The sequence below is a fragment of the Pristiophorus japonicus genome, chromosome 24, assembly GCF_044704955.1.
Source record: "Pristiophorus japonicus isolate sPriJap1 chromosome 24, sPriJap1.hap1, whole genome shotgun sequence".
NCBI lineage: Eukaryota > Metazoa > Chordata > Chondrichthyes > Pristiophoridae > Pristiophorus > Pristiophorus japonicus.
In genome coordinates, this window is record NC_092000.1 from 31682305 (window position 1) to 31706992 (window position 24688).

General features: G+C 51.8%; 1 protein-coding gene across 4 annotated transcripts in view; it reads left to right on the top strand.

The window, feature by feature from the left end:
• Positions 1-24688, top strand: part of LOC139237997 (ultra-long-chain fatty acid omega-hydroxylase-like) — a 64042-nt gene that overhangs the window by 19295 nt on the left and 20059 nt on the right. For 3 of the 4 annotated variants that reach the window (XM_070867385.1, XM_070867382.1, XM_070867386.1), the window contains 4 exons: positions 14345-14398; positions 15622-15749; positions 17975-18096; positions 19134-19401. In XM_070867385.1, the coding sequence (XP_070723486.1) occupies positions 14345-14398; positions 15622-15749; positions 17975-18096; positions 19134-19401 (572 nt within the window). Of the gene's footprint in view, positions 1-6461; positions 6607-14344; positions 14399-15621; positions 15750-17974; positions 18097-19133; positions 19402-24688 lie in introns of all 4 variants that reach the window. The other variant, XM_070867383.1, reaches the window with a different exon arrangement.

Here is a 24688-nt window from a genome sequence, read left to right on the forward strand (position 1 = left end):
GGAGGCAAAGTTCCAAACATATTTTGGAAATATCTTTCGTGACTTTTTGTTATTGGAAATGCTTGGAACTTTTAAATACTTTATTATAGGGTTGACTTGCCTTTGCATCCCACCTCGGGGCCCACGTCCTGGGGCCCTCTGCTCCCCCCCCTCGGGGCCCACGTCCTGGGCCCTCTGCTCCCCCCCCTTGGGGCCCACGTCCTGGGCCCTCTGCTCCCCCCCCTCGGGGCCCACGTCCTGGGCCCTCTGCTCCCCCCCTTGGGGGCCCACGCCTGGGCCCTCTGCTCCTCCCTCGGGGGCCCACGTCCTAGGCCCTCTGCTGCCCCCCTCGGGGCCCACGCCCTGGGCCCTCTGCTTCCCCCCTCGGGGCCCACACCCTGGGCCCTCTGCTCCCCCCTCGGGTCTGGAGGATGGGCCACTGCTCCAGGCTTCTAAAATCTGACCACAAGATATCGTGACAGGAAGCAGCCTGGGGACGGGAAGGGAGTGGTGAGTGGAGGGGAATTGTGGGGTGGAGCGAGACAGAAGGGAGTGGAGTGGAGTGGAGGGTTAGGGGTGGGGACAAGATGGGGGGAAGGGGAGGATAGAGGGGGAAGGAGAGAGAGGGAAGGATAGGGGGGGAAGAGAGAGAGAGAGGGGAAATGGGGGGGAAGGAGAGGGAGGGATGGGGAGGAGAGAGAGAGAGAGGGGGGAGGAGAGGGAGGGAGGGAGGGATGGGGGAGGAGGAGAGAGAGAGAGAGAGAGGGGGTGAGGAGAGAGAGAGAGGGGGGAGGAGAGGGATGGGGGGAGGAGATGGGGGGAGGAGAGGGAGGGATGGGGGGAGGGGAGGGAGGGAGGGATGGGGGGAGGGGAGGGGAGGGAGGGAGGATGGGGGGAGGAGAGGGAGGGAGGGATGGGGGGAGGAGAGAGAGAGAGGGAGGGATGGGGGGAGGAGAGAGAGAGGGAGGGATGGGGGGAGGAGAGAGAGGGAGGGATGGGGGAGGAGAGAGCGGGAGGGATGGGGGGGAGGAGAGAGAGAGAGGGAGGGATGGGGGGAGGAGAGAGAGAGAGGGAGGGATGGGGGGAGGAGAGGGATGGGGGGAGGAGAGAGAGGGAGGGATGGGGGAAGGAGAGAGAGAGAGAGAGAGAGAGGGGGAAGGAGAGAGAGGGGGAAGGAGAGAGAGAGGATGGGGGGATGAGAGGAGAGTGGAGGTGGTGGGGGTGGGGGGTGGGGAGTGTGGGAGTGGTGGTGGAGGGCAGGGGAGGGGGCGGAGAGGGGTTGATTGCTTTCTGTATAATTCCCACTCCCTGGAGCGCTCCTTCATTTCCCATTTGTACAATGCGAGGGAGTCGGCCCAAACTGCACCTGATCACACCAGGAGGCCTAGTCGCGGTAACATGCTGACTAGGCCCGCAGCCCAATTTCGGGCGAGCCTGGGGCCTACAGTTCCTGCCGCGCTCCCAGTCACCATCGACTCTGCGGCTGGTAATGGGCCTAAACTGATTTTTAGTCTCCCTGGTTTCATGCAGCACAGAAACCAGCTGGCTTTAGCCAAACCAATCTAACTATAGAAAGTTCAGAGGTGAAATTAAAAAGGATATTCGGAATGCTGAGAGAGAGCATGAAAAATTCTTGGCTAGTAAAATCAAGGAAAACCTAAAGATGTTCTGTAAATATATTAAGAGCAAGAGGATAACTAAAGAAAGGGTAGGGCCTATTAGAGACCGTGTGGGTAATCTTTGTGTGGAGGTGGAAGATGTGGGTATGGTTCTCAATTAATACTTTCAGTCTGTTTTCACAAAGGAAAGGGGCGATGCATATACTGCTATCGAGGAGGAGTGTGAAATTCTGGATGAAATAAACAGAGTGAGAGAGGAAGTATTAAGGGGTTTAGCAGCTTTGTAAGTGGATAAGTCCCCAGGCCCGGATGAAATGTATCCCAGGCTGTTGAGCGAAGTAAAAGAGGAAATAGCAGCGACCTTGAACATCATTTTCCAGTCCTCTTTGGATCTGGGCATGGTGCTGGAGGATTGGAGGACTGCTAATGTGGTACCCTTGTTTAAGAAGGGAGAAAGGAACTGTCAGCCTAACCTCAGTGGTGGGCAAAAATTCTGAAGGTCAGGATAAATCTACATTTAGAAAGGCAAGCATTAATTGGGGACAGTCAGCACGGATTTGTTAAGGGAAGATCTTGTTTGACTAACCTGATTGAATTTTTCTAGGAGGTAAGCAGGAGGGTCGATGAGGGTAGTGCATACGATGTAGTGTATATGGACTTTAGCAAAGGTTTTGATAAGGTCCCACATGGCAGACTGGTCACGAAGGTTAAAGCCCATGGGATCCAGGGCAAAGTGACAAGTTGGATCCAAATTGGCTCAGAGGTAAGAAACAAAGGGTTGATGGATGTTTTTGTGACTGGAAGGATGTTTCCAGTGGGGTTCCGCAGGGCTCAGTACTGGGTCCCTTACTTTTTGTGGTATACATCAATGATCTAGATTTGAATATTGGGAATATGATTAAGAAGTTTGCAGATGACACTAAAATTGGCGGTGTGGTTGATAATGAAGAGGAAAGTCACGGACTGCAGAAGGATATCAATCTACTGGTTAGGTGGGCAGAGCAGTGGCAAATAGAATTTAATTCGGAGAAGTGTGAGGTAATACACTTGGGGAGGATTAATAAGGAAAGAGTATACATATTAAAATGGTTGGACACTTAGAAGTGTAAATGAACAAAGGGACCTAGGAGTGCTTGTCCACAGAACCCTGAAAGTAGCAGGCCAGGTGGATAAGGAATGCTTGCCTTTATTGGCCGTGGCATAGAATACAAGAGTAGGGAGGTTATGCTTAAATTGTATAATACTCTGGTTAGGCCACAGCTGGAATACTGCGGCAGTTCTGGTTGCCGTATTATAGGAAGAACGTGATTGCACTGGAGAGGGTGCAGAGGAGATTTACTCGGATGATGCCTGGAATGGAGAATCTTAGCTAGGAGGACAGATTGGATGAGGAACAGAGGAGGCTGAGAGGAGACCTCACTGAGGTGTATAACATTTTGAGGGGCCTGGATAGAGTGGATAGCAGGGGTCTATTTCCCTTGATGGAGGGGTCAATTACGAGGGGACATAGGTTTAAGGTGGTTGGTGGAAGGTTCAGAGGGGATTTGAGGGGAGGCTTCTTCACGCAGAGGGTTGTGGGGATCTGGAACTCACTGCCTGGATAGGTGGTAGAGGCAGAAACCCTCACCACATTTAAAAAGTGCTTGCATGGGCACTTGAAGTGCAGTAACCTGCAGGTTTACAGACCGGGAGCTGGGAATTGGGATTAGACTGGATAATCTCTTGTTGGCCGATGGACATACAATGGTAAGTACTGCAGGGAATCGAATACAGCCGGGTGATCTCCTGTAGTAGTTTTGATCGCTTGGATAGATCGGAGAGAAATTTTCCCAGAATTTTTTCCCCAAATGGCCTGGGTTTTTATCTGGTTTTTTGCCTTTCCCGGGAGGTCACATGGCTCCGGTTAGGGTGAAGTGTAGAATGTTTTAGTATAAGGGGTGTCGAAGTTGTGTGAGGCGGATTGGTTGGGCTAAGCGCTCTTTGCCTTTCCGTCATTGTTCATAGGGTTATATGTATACTTTAGGGCTGCTGACCAAGGGCTGTGTGGCTCTTTGTCGGCCGGCATGGACACGATGGGCTGAAATGGCCTCCTTCTGTGCTGTAGATTTCTATATTTCTGCGTTTCTATGTTGTGCCCGGGCACCATGGACAGCAGTACCCACCAGTGGACTCAGCATGACCCGCTCTCCAGAGTAAGGTTCACACCTAGAACCAAAATATCAGTTCACACAGGATCTCACATACTTTCTGTTTGTACAGAACAAGCTGAGGGTTGTGAATGTTGTACAAATCGTCAACCTTTAGAATCACGCACCATCACATATTTGTTTTCGAACCATTTAAATTTGTGGCACAAAAAGCAGCCGTTCGGCCCATCATGTCTGTGCTATCTCTTTGCTCCACTAATCTAAAAGCTAATCCCACTGCCACGCTCTCTCCCCACAGCCCTGTATCAATCCCAGACTAATCCCAATGCCCTGCTCTGTCCCCATAGCTCTATATCAATCCCCAAACTAATGGGGGATTAGTTTGGGGATTGGTACAGGGTTATGAGGAGAAAGCGGGGCAGTGGGATTAGTCTGGGATTGATACAGAGCTATGGGGACAGAGCTGGGCAGTGGGATTAGTCTGGGATTGATACAAGGCTATGGGGAGAGAGCGGGGCAGTAGGATTAGTTTGGGGATTGGTACAGGGCTATGGGGAGAGAGAGGGGCAGTCGGGGAAAATGCTTGAAGCTATCATTTAAGGAAGAAAAAGCAGGACATCTAGATAGGAATAGTGCAATCAGGCAGACGCAACATGGATTCATGAAGGGGAAATCATGTTCAGATAATTTACTGGAATTCTTTGAGGATATAACGAGCATGGTGGTTAGAGGTGTACCGATGGATGTGGTGTATTTAGATTTCCAAAAGGCATTCGATAAGGTGCCACACAAAAAGCTACTGCAGAAGATAAAGGTACACTGAGTCAGAGGAAATGTATTAGCATGGATCGAGAATTGGCTGGCTAACAGAAAGCAGAGAGTCGGGATAAATGGGTCCTTTTCGGGTTGGAAATCGGTGGTTAGTGGTGTGCCACAGGGATCGGTGCTGGGACCACAACTGTTTACAATATACATAGATGACCTGGAAGAGGGGACAGAGTGTAGTGGAACAAAATTTGCAGATGACACAAAGATTAGTGGGAAAGCGGGTTGTGTAGAGGACACAGAGAGGCTGCAAAGAGATTTAGATAGGTTAAGTGAATGGGCTAAGGTTTGGCAGATGGAATACAATGTCGGAAAATGTGAGGTCATCCACCTTGGGCAAAAAAAACAGTAAAAGGGAATATTATTTGAATGGGGAGAAATTACAACATGCTGCAGTGCAGAGGGACCTGGGGGTCCTTGTGCATGAATCCCAAAAAGTTAGTTTGCAGGTGCAGCAGGTAATCAGGAAGGCGAATGGAATGTTGGCCTTCATTGCGAGAGGGATGGAGTACAAAAGCAGGGAGGTCCTGCTACAACTGTACAGGGTATTAGTGAGGCCGCACCTGGAGTACTGCGTACAGTTTTGGTCACCTTACTTAAGGAAGCATATACTAGCTTTGGAAGGGGTACAGAGATTATTCACTAGGCTGATTCCGGAGATGAGGGGGTTACCTTATGATGATGGATTGAGTAGACTGGGTCTTTACTCGTTGGAGTTCAGAAGGATGAGGGGTGATCTTATAGAAACATTTAAAATAATGAAAGGGATAGACAAGATGGAGGCAGAGAGATTGTTTCCACTGGTTGGGGAGACTAGAACTAGGGGGCACAGCCTCAAAATACGGGGGAGCCAATTTAAAACAGAGTTGAGAAGGAATTTCTTCTCCCAGAGCTTTGTGAATCTGTGGAATTCTCTGCCCAAGGAAGCAGTTGAGGCTAGCTCATTGAATGTATTCAAATCACAGATAGATAGATTTTTAACCAAAAAGGGAATTAAGGGTTATGGGGAGCGGGCGGGTAAGTGGAGCTGAGTCCACTGCCAGATCAGCCATGATCTTTTTGAATGGCGGAGCAGGCTCGAGGGGCTAGATGGCCTACTCCTGTTCCTAATTCTTATGTTCTTATAATCCCACTGCTCCGCTCTCTCCCCATAGCCCTGTATTAATCCCACTGCCCGGCTCTCTCCCCAAAGCCCTGTACCAATCCCCAAACTAATCCCACTACCCCGGTCTCCCCTATATTTTCCGCTGCATCAAATATTTACCCATTTTCCCTTTAAAAGACGCAACGTTCCCTGCCTCAATCACTCCTGTGACAATTTGTTCCCTATTCACTCAGTTATGAGCAGAGGCCCCCCTCCCGAGATGCGGACAGAGTCTCTTTCCCTTCTCCCCCCCCCCCCCCCTGCCAGCCTTCCCCCGACCCGGGCCCATCTATCTGAATCTGGGCTACCTTTTTCAATGATCACTTTGGTTTTTTGACTAATCCTTTCAGATTTTCTGTCTTGAATTTATTACTAAATGAATGTTTCCATCGGTTGTTCCAAAATTCCATAGAACAGACGTTTGTCCTCAAATTCTTGGCTTGGTGTTCTGTTTATGCTAATCTCCACTTCCTATTGCTTCCTGGAGTGTTTCAGCACATTTCCCAGATGCCATGTGTCTGAGCTGCCCCGATCTTGCTCTGACACTTCAAATCAAACTGCCTTTGAGTTTCTAAGATTGATTGAACACTGAGTGTGCACCAGCTTCACTGCCTGTCCATTGCACTCTGCATAAATCAGTCCTCTCTGGGTTCAACCGTGATTGTGGATTTAATGAGATTTCCTGTGATTCTCTGGTTTAATTTCTCCTTTTTGTTTCTTGCTTCTACCTGGCTCTTGTTCCATTAGATTCGTAGCACAGAGGAGGGGCTGAACCTGGTTAATGAAATCGTCAAACGCTATGTGTACTGCTCAGTCACATGGTTTGGACCCATCTACCCTATAGTGAGACTCTTCCATCCAACCTACATCAAATGTGTCCTTCTGATATCAGGTAGAGGAGACTCGGCACTGAGCAATCCATGAGCAGATTCCAACTTCTGGTTTAACTTAAACATATCTTCAGTGTCATTGAGGTCAAGTCTTGGTACTGTTATTTCTGTCTGAGCAAGTGAAATCACTATCTTCTCCCTTTCAAAAGAGAAATGTGAAAATACTTGGAAAGGAGAAATTGGCAGGGCTATGGGGAAAGAGCGGGGCAGTGGGACTAATTGGATCACTCTCTCACAGAGCTGGCACAGGCACAATGGGCCGAATGGCGTCCTCCTGTGCTGTGTTGTTCTTTGACAATAGCACCAAGTTCTGCTCTTTAATAGCGCTTGCTCCACTGAGAGCCAGTTGGTAACTTATTACTGAACCTCAACTTATTACTAAACCTGACCTTACTGATGCACTGAAACTTTGTAAAATGCAACGAACTATTCACAATAAAAGCAACTACTTTGTAGCCGTGCAGCAAACCTGGACTGAGACGCGACGAGGGGTGGGAGTTCCTCGGGCAGCACCTGTCTTGAGTCGAAGATGAAAAGAAAAGACTTGGATTTATATAGCGCCTTTCACGGTTACCAGACGTCTCAAAGCGCTTTACAGCCAATTAAGTACTTTTGGAGTGTAGTCACTGTTGTAATGTGGGAATCGCGGCAGCCAATTTGCACACAGCAAGCTTCCACACTCAGCAATGAGATAATGGCTGGAGAAACTGTTTCTGTGACCATGATTGAGGGATAAATATTGGCCAGGATTCCCCTGCTCTTCTTTGAAATAGTGCCATGGGACCTTTTGCTGTTTGTGGGAGCTTGCTGTGCGCAAATTCTCTGCTGTGTTTCCCACATTACAACAGTAACTACACTCTCAAACTACTTCATTGGCTGTAAAGTGCTTTGAGACGTTCTGTGGTCATGAAAGGGGCTATATAAATGCAAGTGTTTTTATGTCCACCTGAGAGCAGACAGGGCCTATGACAGTGGGGCGCTCCCTCAGCACTGCACTGGAGTGACCGCCTGGATTTTTGTGTTCACTTAAACCCACAACCTTCTGACTCCGAGGTGAGGGTGCTGCCCACTGAGCCCAGATGTTGCTCACTATTTCAGTAGCTCCTTGATGCACGGATTATTTATCTTCCCTTGTTTTGGATCCTTCCTCCACCCAGCCTAGGGGGGTGGGCAATCTGCCCCCAGATCTCTGGCAATGCCATTCCTGAGGTGACCACTTTTAGGGTGTCTGGGACTATTCACCTTCCCTCCGATGGCTTTCCTTCCCCTCTCGGGGAGTGTCTGACCCTTTACCCCCCGTACACAGTGAGATCGAGAGTCCCTCCCCTGCACCTGCCGCGGGCAAACCTGCTCCTGACGGATGGCTAACGCGCTGCCGAGCCCTTGGGTCAAAGGTCACAGTTCACAGAACCAAATCCGACCGCGATTGGATGAAGCACGTGAATCTGCAATAAAGGCCCCAGACTGTGCGGTGAAACCACCTCCTGTGGATAGAGCAAATTGGACTCTTGCTCCCGTTCATAAATGTTTTTAACTTTCCGCAAGGGTCGAATGATCAAGTGCAAGCTTCCCTCGTTGGTACGAGTGGTTTAATGTTTAACAAATGCAAAGTGGAGCCCCGTTTTCCCTTTGGTTTAGTGGAGTGTGCCTGAGACTGAGGGAAAAGAGGAATGTTTTCCCCTTTGAACACGGGATCTGGGGCGGATGTTTATTGAGCATGAATGTCGGAAGTCCCAGAGTGCAACTGTCACCGGCTCGATGGGCCGAGTGGCCTTGTGTGCTCTCTCATTCTCTGAGTGCAGGTTTATAGAAATGCTGCTTGCCTTTGTGACATTGTCGCACCTGTCCTGTCTCCATATTCTCTGGGTTCAGAAGCAACTGACCTGTCCAGCGCTCGTGGCCTACACACTGCTGTTGGCCTTGAGCGTACAAGCAAGGCCCCTGATGCAGGGTTCACGAGCGACATTATCTCCGCATGCTACTGTTATTCCAGATAGTTTTACAGTGGTTCGCGCCAGGGTTAAATCACAGCGGTGGCAGAATCTCGGCTCTCTTGTCCGTCGAAAATTAAGATCCTGGGGAAGCAGGCAATGAGCAAATCATTTGCATCTCGACCCCATTCCCTCTGAAGCACCAACAGTCTTCTAAATATATTCATTCATGGGATGTGGGCGTCACTGGCAAGGCCAGCATTTATTGCCCATCCCTAATTGTCCTCAAAGGTGGTGGTGAGCCGCCTTATACAACTGAGTAGTTTTACGATAATCCGCTAGTTCCATGATCACCATTACTGATTCTAGCTTTTTATTCCAAAGTTATTTAATGAACTAGAATTTGAATTCCCCAGCTGCCATGGTGGGATTTGAACTCGTGTCTCTGGATCATTAGTCCAGGCCTCTGGATTATAGGCCCAGTAACATAACCACTACGCTGCCGCGCCTGTACCTAGCTCTCTCCCAGCCATTTAATCTCCTGAGGGACATTTCTCCTGAGGGATGCACTGCCTCCACGCCAGAAAGGTCTACCCAGCCCCCCAAATCCCTCCCTACTTTCCCAGTCCCCACTCTAGGCCTGATGGTCCCAGCAGCTCATGACCCACCATCTTGCACTGACTCAATCCCGGTACCTAACCAGCTCTTCCCTGTAAGTGTTAATCCGTAGCGATTGCGGGCTGGTCCATCCCGCAATCACATCCCGGTTAGGGATCGCGGGACTACCACTGCAGCTGAGATTGTGCTATCAGATCACCTTACAACGACCAGCATCCGATTCCTCCACTCTGAACTTCACTTACTAATCCCAAGTTGTTCTGTAACACCTCACTCTCCAGCTCCCCTCTCTGCCGTGTCCCTTTGGTACATTCTGTTCCTCTGCAACATAAGAACAGAAGAAATAGGAGTTGGAGTTGGCCATTCGGCCCATCGAGCCTGCTCCACTATTCAATAAGAAAGGGCTGATCTTCTACCTCAACTCCACTTTCCTGCACTATCCCCATATCCCTTGATTCTTCTAATATCCCAAAATCTATTGATCTCTGTCTTGAATATACTCGAAGACTGAGCCTCCATAGCCCTCTGGAGCAGAGAAATCCAAAGATTTACCACCCTCTGAGTGAAGAAATTTCTCCTCATCTCAGTCCTAAATGGCCAACCCTTTATTCTGAGACTGTGACCCCTGGTTCTAGACTCCCCAGCCAGAGGAAACATCCTCCCTGCATCTACCCTGTCAAGCCCCGCATGAATTTTGTCTGTTTCAATGAGATCACCTCTCATTCTTCTAAACTCTAGAGAATATAGGCCTAGTCTACTCAATCTCTCCTCATAGGACAATCCCCCCATCCCAGGAATCAGTCTGGTGAACCTTCATTGCACTCCCTCTATGGCAAGTATATCCTTCCTTAGCTAAGGAGATCAAAACTGTCTACAATACTCCAGGTGCAGTCTCACCAGGGCCCTATATAATTGCAGTAAGACGTCTTTACTCTTATATTCAAATCCTTTGATAATAAAGGCCAACATACCAAGTGGATAACTTCACATTTCTCCACATTATATTCCATTTGCCATGTTCTTGCCCACTCAATTAGCCTGTCTATATCCCCTTGAAGTCTCTTCCTCATCCTCCTCAACTTACATTCCCACCTAGCTTTGTATCGTCGGCAAAATTGGATATATTACATTTGATCCCTTTGTCCAAATCATTGATATAGATTGTGAATAGCTGGGGCCCAAGCACCAATCCTTGCGGCACCCCACCAGTTACAGCCTGCCAACCTGAAAGTAACCTGTTTATTCCTACTCTCTGTTTTCTGTCCATTAACCAATCCTCAATCCATGCTAGTATATTACCCCCAATCCCATGAACCCTAATTTTGTTCAAAAACCTTTTGTGTGGCATCTTATTGAATGCCTTCTGAAAAATCCAAATTCACCACATCCACCCTCCTCCCTTATCCTGCTCGTTACAACCTCAAAAAACTCTGAATAGTTTTGTCAAACATGATTTCCCTTTCAGAAATACATGTTGACTCTGCCCAATCCTATTATTATTTTCTCAGTGCCCTTAATAATAGATTCTAGCATTTTCCCTACTACTGATATCAGGCTAACTGGTCTGTAGTTCCCCGTTTTCTCTCTCCCTCCTTAAATAGCGGGGTTACATTAGCGACCTTCCAATCTGCGGGAACCGTTCTACAATCTATGGAATTTTGGAAGATGACAACCAATGCATACTCTCTCTCTCTCTCTCTCTCTCTCTCTCTCTGTCTCTCTCTGTATAGCCACCTCTTTCAAAACCCTAGGATGTAGGCCAGGGAATTTATCGGTTTTCAGTCCCATTAATTTCTCCAGTTCTATTTTTTACTAATACTAATTTCTTTCAGTTCCTCATTCCCGCTAGACACTTGGTACTCCACTATTTCCGGTAGGTTTTTCGTGTCTTCTTTCGTAAACACCAACATTTAATTTCTCTGCCAATTCCTTATTCCCCATTATAATTTCTCCTGTCTCAGCCTGTAGGGGACCCACATTTACTTTTGCTAATCTTTTCCTTTTTCCATACCTATAGAAGCTTTTACTGTCTGTTTTTATGCCTCTCGCTAGTTTACTCTCACTCTATTTTCCCATTCTTTATCAATTTCTTGGTCCTCCTTTGCTGAATTCTAAAATCCTCCCAAACCTCAGGCTTACTGCTTTTTTAGGCAACATTATAAGCCTCTTCCTTTGATCTAATACTTTAACTTCCCTTGTTAGCCACGGTTGGACCACTTTTCCTGTGGGGTTTTTATTCCTTGTTTGTTGTAAATTATGTATTCTTCTAAAAGTTAAGTATCCTGGAATATTTAGTTCCCAACCTTGGTCACTTTGCAACCACGTCTCCATTATGGCTATTAGATCAAATCTATTCATTTCTATCTCCGCTATTAATTCATCTATTTTGTTGCGAATACTTTGCGCATTCAGATATAATGACCTTAGCTTTGGCTTTTTTCTATTTTTCCCTGATGTCACCGTAGTCAGTAATGCCTTATTACCTTTGTTACTTTCTCTCTCCCTTTCTGACCCCACTCTGCTTATCTTTACCCAAAACTCTGCTCTGCTCCAGAGCCTTGACATTTCTCGCTGCTTTTAAATTTACCCTTTCCTCAACCTTCCCAGGCCAAAGATTCTGATGTAAACAATAGAGGATCTGGGACAGGTTATCTACTGTACGCACACTGAGGAGGTGGGACACTCTCTGTACACTGAGAAGGTGGGACACTCTCTGTACACTGAGAAGGTGGGACACTCTCTGTACACACACTGAGAAGGTGGGACACTCTCTGTACACACACTGAGAAGGTGGGACACTCTCTGTACACACACTGAGAAGGTGGGACACTCTCTGTACACACACTGAGAAGGTGGGACACTCTCTGTACACACACTGAGAAGGTGGGACACTCTCTGTACACACACTGAGAAGGTGGGACACTCTCTGTACACACACTGAGAAGGTGGGACACTCTCTGTACACACACTGAGAAGGTGGGGCATTCTCCCTTGCACTGAACATTGTCGTTGCCCCTTCCCCATTGCAGCGTGCGCTGTGGACTGCCTGATGTGCTAGATATCTCCTGCGATGCGTTGAAGGGATCAGATACCAGAAAAAGTCTTGCGCTTTAGGAACCGTCAGTTCTACAGGAGGAGCCTGTCTTCAAAGGCCGTAGTTTTGAGGCCTTTGGAAAGAATGGATTACCTTTGTGCGATGGGGAAATCGGTCTTCATTTCAACAAAGTGAGGAAGGGTGAGGAGGACAGGCACATCGCAGCTTAGGAGATTGCAATAAAATCGAGCGAGGGTCTGATGGAGGGAGAGGCTTGGCACCGAGAGATGAGGTGACCGTTGACCAGACAACAATCTTTCTCCTGTATCCTTTATCGGACTGTGGCTGATTTTAGAAGAGTTCCCCAGATACAAAAACAGTATTTAGCTTCTGATTGAACTAGGACTTTATCATCATCATAGGCAGTCCCTCGTATCGAGGATGACTTGCTTCCACGCCAAAAAGGAATGAGCTCATGGGTGTTTCAATGAAGGACCAAATATTCCAGGTCCTGAACTACATGTTGAAGGGTGGAAGATGGCTGTGCGTGGATTTTTTTAACGTGGGGTGGCTGTTGCACACCAGCCACCACACGGGCTTGACAGAGCCAGGTCTTGGTCCAGTGGCAAGGGTTAGCCAAGACAACTGGAGACCTGCTCTGCTGCACGGACCTAGTGCGCACACTTATCACAGTGTGGGCTGACCCGTGCTGCCCCTGGGCCCTCGCCTCTTCTGGGCCCCGAACTCTTGCCTCTCCTGGGTTTTATGGCGCATTAAGGGTTAACATATTGGCAGATGATCAACATCACGGTAAATAGCCTGCCAGTTTACAATGTGAGCGGGTTGAGGCAGAGTTCCTCGGCTTGATCTTCACTTCCGTGCTCTCTCCTTGTCTTGCTTTCCTTTGTTCCATGATTTATTATTATACTGCTTATCGTGGGGCCCACAAGAAAACCTTAAGCAGCACCCTCCCATGCTCCAGCGTGATCTCTTCCCCACCCCCCCCACCAATCGCAAGTCCCCTGGGGGCAGCCTGGAATCCTCTGTCCTGTTCTCGGTGGGTGAATCTCGAATCTTCACCGGTCCCATGCGGCCTGTCAGCGGGATTGAAATGAGGCCCGAGAGTTAAAATGCCCGGAGCCTGTTGTTTGCTACAGTTGGGGGAGTTTTGACCTGACACCAACGGAGGTGCCTGTGCCCTTTACAGGACCCGTTTTCTAGGTTTGTTTAAACTAATCGAGCTACGACTAGTTTTTCAGGCGGTGCACCAGGCTGCCCCCGGGGTCCTTCACTGGAGCGTTGGAGGACTCTGCCGGGTGAGGTTTTCAGCTCGAGTTAATGTGGAGTCAGAAGGAGCAGGATTGTTGCCTCTACCTCCACATTCATCCTGAGGGTCCCCACTCACTCCTCCCACCGTCCCTCCCTCTCTGGGCTAGCCTGAGGGGAGGGGCGAGGGGGGGGTGGTGCTTGGACGATATTGGAAGGAACGGAACTGCAAGCTACTCCAGGCTGCCCGATTGGTGCCTGAGTTACTGGAGTGAGGCCTGAGGGTGGATTTAGGACGTTGCTCGGGCCTGTCTCTACTGGTGTGGGCTCAGCCGTCGAACGTTTCACACCATTAGTGAGTGCTCGCGATCTGAAGCCCTCAATGCTGACCGTGTCCAGTCACCCTTGGGGTCAGGAGATGCACCCGGTTGCAAACCTTGGCTCCCAGTTCCTGTGTGTTGCGTTTTCTGCACTGTGATGCCTCCTTGGTGCATTGATCGGATTCCACAGGCCATGTTACAGTGACCCCTGTGGCCTTGCCTACCCGCTCAGACTGGAGTCCCTGCCTTGGATCCACAGACCTGGCATCGCTGTAACACGCAGTGTGTCTGCACCACACTGCGGCCCTCTCCGGACTGGAGGCACTGGGCTGTGCCTGATGGGGCACCAGGGGTGGGCAAGTGGTGACTACGGGTAAACCTGGCAGTGAGACTCAGGGGATAATTACAGCCCAGCACAGATTGACACTACACCCACCTTAGATAATGAGCATTTTATGTCTGTAATTTGTATAATTTGTGCCTAATTTCCTTGGCGATGGAGCTTCCCTTCGAGCTGAAGTTATTTTAGAGTTTTTGAGTTTCTAAAGCTGGGCTTCACCTCCTGTTTCAGCCCCGGTTGCCCCGAAGGACGAGCTGTTTTACGGGTTCCTCCGACCATGGTTGGGTAAGCAGCGGCCATGTTTGGCCTTTCTCTTGTGTCCAGACAATGTTCTCGCCCCGCCAGCAGGTGGCGCCTCTCAGCGCGATGACGTCATGGCGTTGACATCAGCGAGTGCCTTGTCCTAACCCCACGGGCAACGTGAGCAACCCGCTGGGACATCCCTGACTGGGGGCGTCGGTGGGCGGGGTGGGGGGAGGCTGTCACTACGTGCGGTTTTGGGGGAGGAGGGGGGACAGTCACAAGGTGTGGTTTGGGGGGGTGGGGTGGCTAAGTTTCCGAGTAAGTCTGATCGAATGCACTTCTCAAGCCCCCCTCGGCGGCCTTTAATGAGATCACAATGTCACCAGTCTGAGCCCTGCTCACAATTCTCTACAAACTGGCCAAACTACTTTGCTGGATTGCATCGAATCTCTAACACAGGACCAGGCCTTTCGGCCCAACAGGTCCATGCTTGTGTTTATGCTCCACACGAGCCTCCTCCCACCCCTCTTCATCGCACCCCATCACCATATCCTTCTATTCCTTTCTCCCTCATGAGTTTATCCAGCCTCCCCTTAAATGCATCGATACTATTTGCCTCAACCACTCCCTGTGGTAATGAGTTCCATGTTACCTCTCTCAGGGTAAAGAAGTTTCTCCTGAATTCCCCATTGGGTTTATAAGTGACTGTCTGATATTGATGGCCCCTAGTTCTGGTCTCCCCCACACATCTTCTCTACATCGACCCGATCACACCCCTTCATAATCTTAAAGACCTCTATTAGGTCTCCCCTCGCCCTTCTCTTTTCCAGAGAATCTTTCCTGATAAGAATAACCTCTCCGTTCTGGTATCATTCTAGTCAATTGTTTTTGCATCATCTCCAGTGCCTCGATATCCTTTTTATAATATGGAGACCAGAACTGTACACAGTGCTCTAACTGTGGTCTAACCAAGGTGCGATACAGGTTTAACATAACTTCCCTCCTTTTCACTTCAATCCCTTCAGAAATGAGCCCTGGAGCTGAGAAGTGAGTGTTACAGTGTACTCCTTAAACTGACCCTTTGGGACCCCGAGGACCAATGTTACGAGCTGACCATGTTGTGGGGGGGGGCGGGGGGGTAGTTTGGAATCTTGTACTGAAGCCCGCGTGCTCTGCAGCCCCCCCCACCTCGCGATGGGACTTTGTGGGCTGATAACCCCTGGCATTGACAGTCCGAATCCAGACCTTTTCTCTTCCTCATCTAGGTGAGGGCCTGCTGATCAGCAAAGGGGAGCGATGGGCTCGACATCGCCGCCTCTTGACTCCCGCCTTCCACTTTGATATTCTGAAACCTTACGTGAAAATCTTCAATCAGTCCACCGGCATCCTGCACGTGAGTAACGGACTGGGGTGTGGGCCGGGGATAGTGTGACTGGGTGTGTGTGGGCCGGGGATAGTGTGACTGGGTGTGTGTGGGCCGGACCGGGGATAGTGTGACTGGGTATGTGTGGGCCGGGGATAGTGTGACTGGGTGTGTGTGGGCCGGGGATAGTGTGACTGGGTGTGTGTGGGCCGGGGGTCGTGTGACTGGGTGTGTGTGGGCCGGGGGTCGTGTGACTGGATGTGTGTGGGCCGGACCGGGGATTGTGTGACTGGGTGTGTGTGGGCCGGGGATAGTGTGACTGGGTGTGTGTGGGCCGGGGATAGTGTGACTAGGTGTGTGTGGGCTGGGCCGGGGATAGTGTGACTGGGTGTGTGTGGGTCGGGGATAGTGTGACTGGGTGTGTGTGGGCCGGGGATAGTGTGACTGGGTGTGTGTGGGCCGGGGATAGTGTGACTGGGTGTGTGGGCAGACTGGGGATAGTGTGACTGGGTGTGTGTGGGCCGGGGATAGTGTGACTGGGTGTGTGTGGGCCGGGGATAGTGTGACTGGGTGTGTGTGGGCCGGGGATAGTGTGACTGGGTGTGTGTGGGCCGGGGATAGTGTGACTGGGTGTGTGTGGGCTGGGGATAGTGTGACTGGGTGTGTGTGGGTCGGGGATAGTGTGACTGGGTGTGTGTGGGCCGGGGATAGTGTGACTGGGTGTGTGTGGGCCGGGGATAGTGTGACTGGGTGTGTGTGGGTCGGGGATAGTGTGACTGGGTGTGTGTGGGTCGGGGATAGTGTGACTGGGTGTGTGTGGGTCGGGGATAGTGTGACTGGGTGTGTGTGGGTCGGGGATAGTGTGACTGGGTGTGTGTGGGTCGGGGATAGTGTGACTGGGTGTGTGTGGGTCGGGGATAGTGTGACTGGGTGTGTGGGCAGACTGGAGATACAGATGCTGTCACCACCAATGTTCCCTTTAAGCTGCGATGCCATGCAGCGATCTGAAGATCCCGCCCAGCCCAGTGGTATTATCAATGTGCTGCGCAGTCCCCCAAAAATTACAGGGAACGTTGGTCTCCACATGTCAAGAAGATCTCTTAGCTTGAGATCAATTTGTGCGCTGAAGGCACTCATTGTAGAATGTGCGTTGGCATGTGTGTGAAAGTTTGATGCTGTGCGTAAGGTTGTGTGACTGAGTATGTGTGTGTGTGTGTGTGTGATAGACTGATTTTGAGTGTGTGTGACAGACAGACTGTGTGTGTGTGTGAGTGAGTGTGTGTGTGAGACTGAGTATGTTTGACTGTGTGTGTGTGTGTGACAGACAGACTGTGTGTGTGACAGACAGACTGTGTGTGTGTGTGAGTGAGTGTGTGTGTGAGACTGAGTATGTTTGACTGTGTGTGTGTGTGACAGACACTGTGTGTGAGTGTGTGTGTGAGACTGAGTATGTTTGTGTGTATGTGTGTGTGACAGACAGACAGACTGTGTGTGTGTGAGACTGAGTATGTTTGTGTGTGTGTGACAGACAGACTGATTTTGAGTGTGTGTGACAGACAGACAGACTGTGTGTGTGTGTGTGAGACTGAGTCTGTTTGTGTGTGTGTGCGACAGACTGATTTTGAGTGTGTGTGTGACAGACAGACTGTGTGTGTGTGTGTGTGCGACAGACTGATTTTGAGTGTGTGTGACAGACAGACAGACTGTGTGTGTGTGTGTGAGACTGAGTATGTTTGTGTGTGTGTGCAACAGACTGATTTTGAGTGTGTGTGACAGACAGACTGTGTGTGTGTGTGTGTGATAGAGTATGTTTATGTGTGAGTGTCGCTGGTAAGGCCAGCATTTGTTGCCCATCTCAAACTGCCCTGGAGAAGAGGGTGGTGAGACCCCACAGTACAATACTTCTTTCTAGCGGTTCGGTATAACTGAGTGGTTTGCTCGGCCATTTCAGGGGCAGTTAAGAGTCAACCACATTGCTGTGTGTCTGGAGTCAGATATAGGCCAGACTGGGTAAGGGCGGCAGATTTACTTCCCTAAAGAACATTAGTGAACCAGATGGGTGGGATTTGAACTTGTATCTCTGGATCATTAGTCCAGGCCAGGCCCCCATGAGTTTAGTTGTGCTTGGTGTAGGAGCTGATGTTGCCCACACTCTGAGCTGCCCCTCAGCCAGTCACGCACCAGTCAAAGTCCACCCACCCGTGTGTCAATGTTCTGCTGCCTCGACAATGCAGAATCTTTGTGCTTTGTTGCAGGACAAATGGCATCGGCTGATATCGGAGGGGTTGCTGTCGCTGGAGATGTTCGAGCACGTCAGTCTGATGACTCTGGACAGCCTGTTGAAATGCACGTTCAGCTATGACAGCAACTGTCAGCTGTGAGTGGCCAGGACGGGCGGTGGAGCGGCCTGTGTTGGGGGGTTTGTGCTGTCTCTGGGGATTGGTCGATTGTGGAGGGACCGGTCTCAGTGTCACAGCCTGCCCTTCGCTGCGCCTCTCACTGTCAACAAGAGTGTTGAGTGCTGTGCACTGCGGGTTGTGACTGGGTGAAGGGTTGATCAATGCATGTTTTGATATATATGAAGTGGACTCGGAATGTTGTGAGAGAGATTTTGGCACAATCTCAATACAACAACCACCATCAATAGAAAAAAAGAGAAAGAGTTTGCATTTATATAGCGTCTTTCACAACCTCGGAACACACTAAAGAGCTTTGCAGCCAATTAAATACTTCTTTTTTGGAGTGTAGTCACTGTTGTAATGTGGGAAACGCGGCAGCCAATTTGCGCACAGCAAGCTCCCACAAACAGCAATGTGATAATAACCAGATCATCTGTTTTTTTTTGTTATGTTGATAGAGGGATAAATATTGGCCAGGTCACCAGGGATAACTCCCCAGCTCTTCTTCAAAATATCGCCATGGGATCTTTTACATCCACCTGAGAGAGTAGACAGGGCCTCGGTTTTACGTCTCATCTGAAAGACGGCACCTCCGACAGTGCAGGGCTCCCTCGGCACTGCACTGGGAATGTCAGCCTCGATTTTGTGCTCAAGTCCCTGGAGTGGGACTTGAACCCACAACCTTCTGACTCAGAGGCGAGAGAACTGCCCACTGAGTCACAACTGACACAAGGCTCACTTTGTGGTGTTCGTGCCGAGGATACCTTTTTGTTTAGGCCGCCAGATCCTGAACATTTGCGGTGGGTTTAGGAAGTACCTGAACCCAGCTCAGGAGAGGGTGCTGAATACTCCACCCCCCCCCCCCCCCCCCCCCGCCTCTGCTCAGGGAATCCTCGGGGCAGCGGTGAGGAGATAGGGAGCTCTCCAAACACTGGATTAAATCTGTCTGCCTTGCCGCTTGCCATGTTGCAGATCTAACACAATGATCTCGGCTCTTGTCTATGTTCCTTCACAGAAAGTCCACTAACTACATTGCCGCCATATACGAGTTGAGCACGCTGGTGGTGAAGAGAGAGCGATATTTGCCACATCACATCAACTTCATTTACAGACTGTCATCCAACGGGAAGCGATTCAAGAGGGCGTGTAACCTGGTCCACTCGTACTCACTGGGCGTGGTGCAGAGTCGACGGGAGACCCTGAAGGAGCAGGGCACCGAGAAATGGCTCCAATCCAAGCGAGGCAAAGTCATGGACTTCCTGGACATTCTGCTGTTGTCGAAGGTCAGGCTTTACCCCTGTGCCCACCAGCGGTGAGCGTAGTGCCCTGTACCCACTGCCCACCAGCGGTGAGCATAGTGCCCTGTACCCCCTGTGCCCACCAGCGGTGAGCGTAGTGCCCTGTACCCCCTGTGCCCACCAGCAGTGAGTGTCGTGCACTGTATCCACTGCCCACCAGCAGTGAGTGTCACTACACTTTACCCACTGCCCACCAGCAGTGAGTGTCACTACACTTTACCCACTGCCCACCAGCGGTGAGTGTAGTGCACTGTGCCCACCAGCGGTAAGTGCAGTGCCCTTTACCCCCTGTGCCCACCAGCGGTGAACGTAGTGCTCTGTACCCCCTGTATCCACCAGCGGTGAGTTAAGTGCAATGTGCCCACCAGCGGTGAGTGTAGTGCCCTGTACCCCCTGTGCCCACCAGCAGTGAGCGTAGTGCCCTGTACCCCCTGTGCCCACCAGCAGTGAGCGTAGTGCCCTGTACCCCCTGTGCCCACCAGCAGTGAGCGTAGTGCCCTGTACCCCCTGTGCCCACCAGCAGTGAGTGTCGTGCACTGTATCCACTGCCCACCAGCAGTGAGTGTCACTACACTTTACCCACTGCCCACCAGCGGTGAGTGTAGTGCACTGTGCCCACCAGCGGTGAGCGTAGTGCCCTGTACCCCCTGTGCCCACCAGCAGTGAGCATAGTGCCCTGTACCCCCTGTGCCCACCAACAGTGAGTGTCGTGCACTGTATCCACTGCCCACCAGCAGTGAGTGTCACTACACTTTACCCACTGCCCACCAGCGGTGAGTGTAGTGCACTGTGCCCACCAGCGGTAAGTGCAGTGCCCTTTACCCCCTGTGCCCACCAGCGGTGAGCGTAGTGCTCTGTACCCCCTGTATCCACCAGCGGTGAGTTAAGTGCAATGTGCCCACCAGCGGTGAGTGTAGTGCCCTTTACCCCCTGTGCCCACCAATGGTGAGTGTCACAACACTTTACCTACTGCCCACCAGCGGTGAGTGTAGTGCACTGTGCCCACCAGCGGTGAGTTTAGTGCAATGTGCTCCCTGTACCCACCAGCGGTGAGCAGGGTGCCCTTTACCCCCTGTGCCCACCAACGGTGAGTGTCACTACGCTGGTGGGCACAGTGGGTAAAATGGTGAGCGTAGTGCCGTGTACCCCCTGTGCCCAGCAGCACTGAGCCTAGTGCACTGTACCCACAGTCCCAGCCCTCCATTAATACAGCAAGGGTCGTCACCTCCCTTTATTCCAGTGTTTTCACACGCAGTGGTGTGCCACCAATGTTGTTGTGTAGATCGTTGGACAAAGTCTCCATTAGAATCCTGGATTGAATACTATAAAGAAAGACTTGCATTTCTGTAGCGCCTTTCACCACCGCAGGATATCCCAAAGCACCTTACAGCCAATGAAGTATCTGTTGTAATATAGGATTTGCACACAGCAAGGTCCCACAAACAGCAACGTTATAATGACCAGATAATCTGTTTTTAGTGATGCTGATTGAGGGATAAATATTGCCCAGGACACCGGGAAGAACTCTCCTGCTCTTCTTCCAATAGTGCCGTGGGATCTTTTACCTCCACCTGAGAGAGCAGACGGGGCCTCGGTTTAACGGCTCTTCTGAAAGGCGGCCCCTCCGACAGTGCGGCGCTCCCTCAGCACTGCACTGGGAGTGTCAGCCTAGATTTATGTGCTCCAGTCCCTGGGCTCGAACCCACAAACCTGCTGACTCCGAGAGTAGTGAATCAAAGGGAGGGATTGTAACTTGGAGCAGGTGTGTGGTGGGGAATCGCTTTGGCGATTTGATGTCCCGCCTGCAGCAGAATGAGGCCGCGGTGATTTTAACCGCCACCTGCGATGGGTGGGGGTACTGGCTGCCAGCCGGTGAAAACCCGAGCAGCTCGTGGCTGGCCTCCGGGAGTTCCCGAGAGGGTCTCAAGGGAGGTAAGGATGCACTGCAGCAACTCGCCAAGGCTTCCTCGGCAGCACCTCCCAAACCCGTGACCTCTCCCACCTAGAAGGACAAGGGCAGCAGGCGCATGGGAACACCACCACCTCCACGCTCCCCTCCAAGTCACACAACATCCCGCCTTGGAAATATATCTGCTGTTGCTTCATCGTCGCTGGGTCACAATCCTGGAACTCCCTCCCTAACAGCACTGTGGGAGCACCTTCGCCACACGGACTGCAGCGGTTCAAGAAGGCGGCTCACCACCACCTTCTCAAGGGCAATAAATGCTGGCCTTGCCCACATCCTGAGAATGAATTTTGAACGAGGTCAAAGGCAGATGAGGCTGAACCTTCCCTTGTGGGGCAGGGAAGAGTGCTCCTGTACCCCTCAACTCCCCTTGCTCCTGCTTCTGGTCCACTGCTGACACTTCAAGGATTGTTGGGCCCAACATTTATAGCGTAATAAACGCACTAAATCAAGAATTCAGAAAGGAGACCCAAGTTGCTGTTGAACCAGTGCACCACGCCTCCCAATTGGAGGAGAGAGTTCCAGATTCCCACCACCCTTTGTGTGAAGAAATGCTTCCTGGCATCACCCCTGACCGGCCTGGCTCTGATTATAAGCTTGTTCTAGGCCCCTACCACAGGAAATAGTGTCTCTTTATCCACCCGATCAAATCCTGTAGTCATCGTAAACACATCAATTAGATCGCCCATAATCTTCTGTACTCACGGGGATATAAAGCTCACAGGTCTGTGCGGCCTGTAAACATCATTTTATCTTTTTAGCCTGGTATCCGTCTGATGAATCTGCACTGCTCCCCCTCCGGGGACTATCTATCCTTCCTGAGGGGCAGGGCCCAGGACTGAGCTCCACATAGGGGTCTCTCCAGAACGCTGTACATAACTTCCACCCTCTGTATTTCCAGCCCCCGAGATAAAGGCCAACATTCCATTAGGATCGTTCATTATTTTCTGTACCTGTCCACTCGCTTTTAGTGATTTCTCTCCTTGGATCCCCAAATCGCTCTGCCCTGCCACAGTTCCTAGCTTATCGCCATTTCCAACGTTCTCTGATCTATCTTTCTTAGCTGCAAAGTGGATGACCTCACACTTTCCCACATTGAACTCCATCTGCCACAGGTTTGCCCACTCACTTAATCTAGCAATGTCCCTTTGCACCTTTCTGCTGCCAGCTACACTATTTACTGAGCCACCTAACTTGGTAACTAAACCCTGGTCTTGTGGCTGAGCTGGCCATGGGTGGGAGGGAGGGAGGGAGGGAGGGAGGGGGGGGGGGGGGGCACCTGTACTCCGGGGAGGAGTCAATGGCTTCAGGAGAATGGCCATGAGGTGCGAAACATTTCAGAACCAGTGGTGATTGTCGTGAGGTCAGGTTATAAAGCCCGAAGGCTGTGGGAGGATTGAGGGATGGGAGGGTTTGAGACCCTGGGGGAGAGGCCGAGAGTACGAGGGGTTACAGTTTATTGCACACGACAGATGACTACAATTGTGGGGCATGACGCGAGTTAAAATGCGGGCAGTAGAGTTCTGGATGAGCTGAAGTTTATCAAAGTAGGAAGATGGAGAGCTTTGGAATAGTCACGTCTGAGGGAGTGAGGTCATGGATGAGGTCTCAAATAATGGAGTTTCTATCCTCGTAACTGGTCGCTGAGCGGTCAGTGGGGGGTCAGTGAGCGGTCAGCGAGGGGTCAGTGAGTGTGATGCGAGGGGTCAGTGAGCGGTCAGCAAGGGGGTCAGTGGGCAGTCAGCAGGGGGTCAGTGAGCATGGTGCGAGGGGTCAGTGAGCGGTCAGCAAGGGGTCAGTGGGGTGTCAGCGAGGGGTCGGTAAGTGTGGTGCGAGGGGTCAGTGAGCGGTCAGCGAGGGGTCAGTGAGCGTGGTGCGAGGGGTCAGTGTGGGGTCAGTGAGCGGTCAGCAAGGGGGTCAGTGGGCAGTCAGCAGGGGGTCAGTGAGCGTGATGCGATGGGTCAGTGAGCGTCGTGCGAGGGGTCAGTGAGCGGTCAGCGAGGGGTCAGTGAGTGTGATGCAAGGGGTCAGTGAGCGGTCAGCAAGGGGGTCAGTGGGCAGTCAGCAGGGGGTCAGTGAGCATGGTGCAAGGGGTCAGTGAGCGGTCAGCAAGGGGTCAGTGGGGTGTCAGCGAGGGGTCGGTGAGTGTGGTGCGAGGGGTCAGTGAGCGGTCAGCGAGGGTCAGTGAGCGTGGTGCGAGGGGTCAGTGAGCGGTCAGCGAGGGGTCAGTGGGCAGTCAGCGGGGGGAGTCAGTGAGCATGGTGCGAGGGGTCAGTGAGCGGTCAGCGAGGGGTCAGTGGGCAGTCAGCGGGGGGGTCAGTGAGCGTGGTGCGAGGGGTCAGTGGGCAGTCAGCGGGGGGGGGTCAGTGAGCATGGTGCGAGGGGTCAGTGAGCGGTCAGCGGGGAGGTCAGGTGAGCATGGTGCGAGGGGTCAGTGAGCGGTCAGTGAGGAGTCAGTGGGCAGTCAGCGGGGGGGGGTCAGTGAGCATGGTGCGAGGGGTCAGCGGGGGGGGTCAGTGAGCATGGTGCGAGGGGTCAGTGAGCGGTCAGCGGGGGGGGTCAGTGAGCGTGGTGCGAGGGGTCAGTGGGCAGTCAGCGGGGGAGTCGGTGAGTGAGCATGGTGCGAGGGGTCAGTAAGCGGTCAGCGGGGGGGGTCAGTGAGCATGGTGCGAGGGGTCAGCGGGGGGGGGTCAGTGAGCGTGGTGCGAGGGGTCAGTGAGCGGTCAGTGGGGGAGTCGGTGAGCGTGGTGCGAGGGGTCAGTGGGGGGTCAGTGCGAGGAGTCAGTGAGCGTGGTGCAAGGGGTCAGTGAGTGGTCAGCGGGGGAGTCGGTGAGTGAGCATGGTGCGAGGGTTCAGCGAGGTGTCAGTGAGCGTGGTGCGAGGGGTCAGTGAGCGGTCAGCAGGGGGTTGGTGAGTGTGGTGCGAGGGGTCAGTGAGCGGTCAGTGGGGGAGTCAGTGAGTGAGCATGGTGTGAGGGGTCAGTGAGCGTGGTGCGAGGGGTCAGTGAGCGGTCAGCAGGGGGTTGGTGAGCGTGGTGCGAGGGGTCAGTGGGGGGTCAGTGCGAGGAGTCAGTGAGCGTGGTGCGAGGGGTCAGTGAGTGGTCAGCGGGGGAGTCGGTGAGTGAGCATGGTGCGAGGGTTCAGCGAGGTGTCAGTGAGCGTGGTGCGAGGGGTCAGTGAGCGGTCAGCAGGGGGTCGGTGAGTGTGGTGCGAGGGGTCGGTGAGTGTGGTGCGAGGGGTCGGTGAGTGTGGTGCGAGGGGTCGGTGAGTGTGGTGCGAGGGGTCAGTGAGTGTGGTGCGAGGGGTC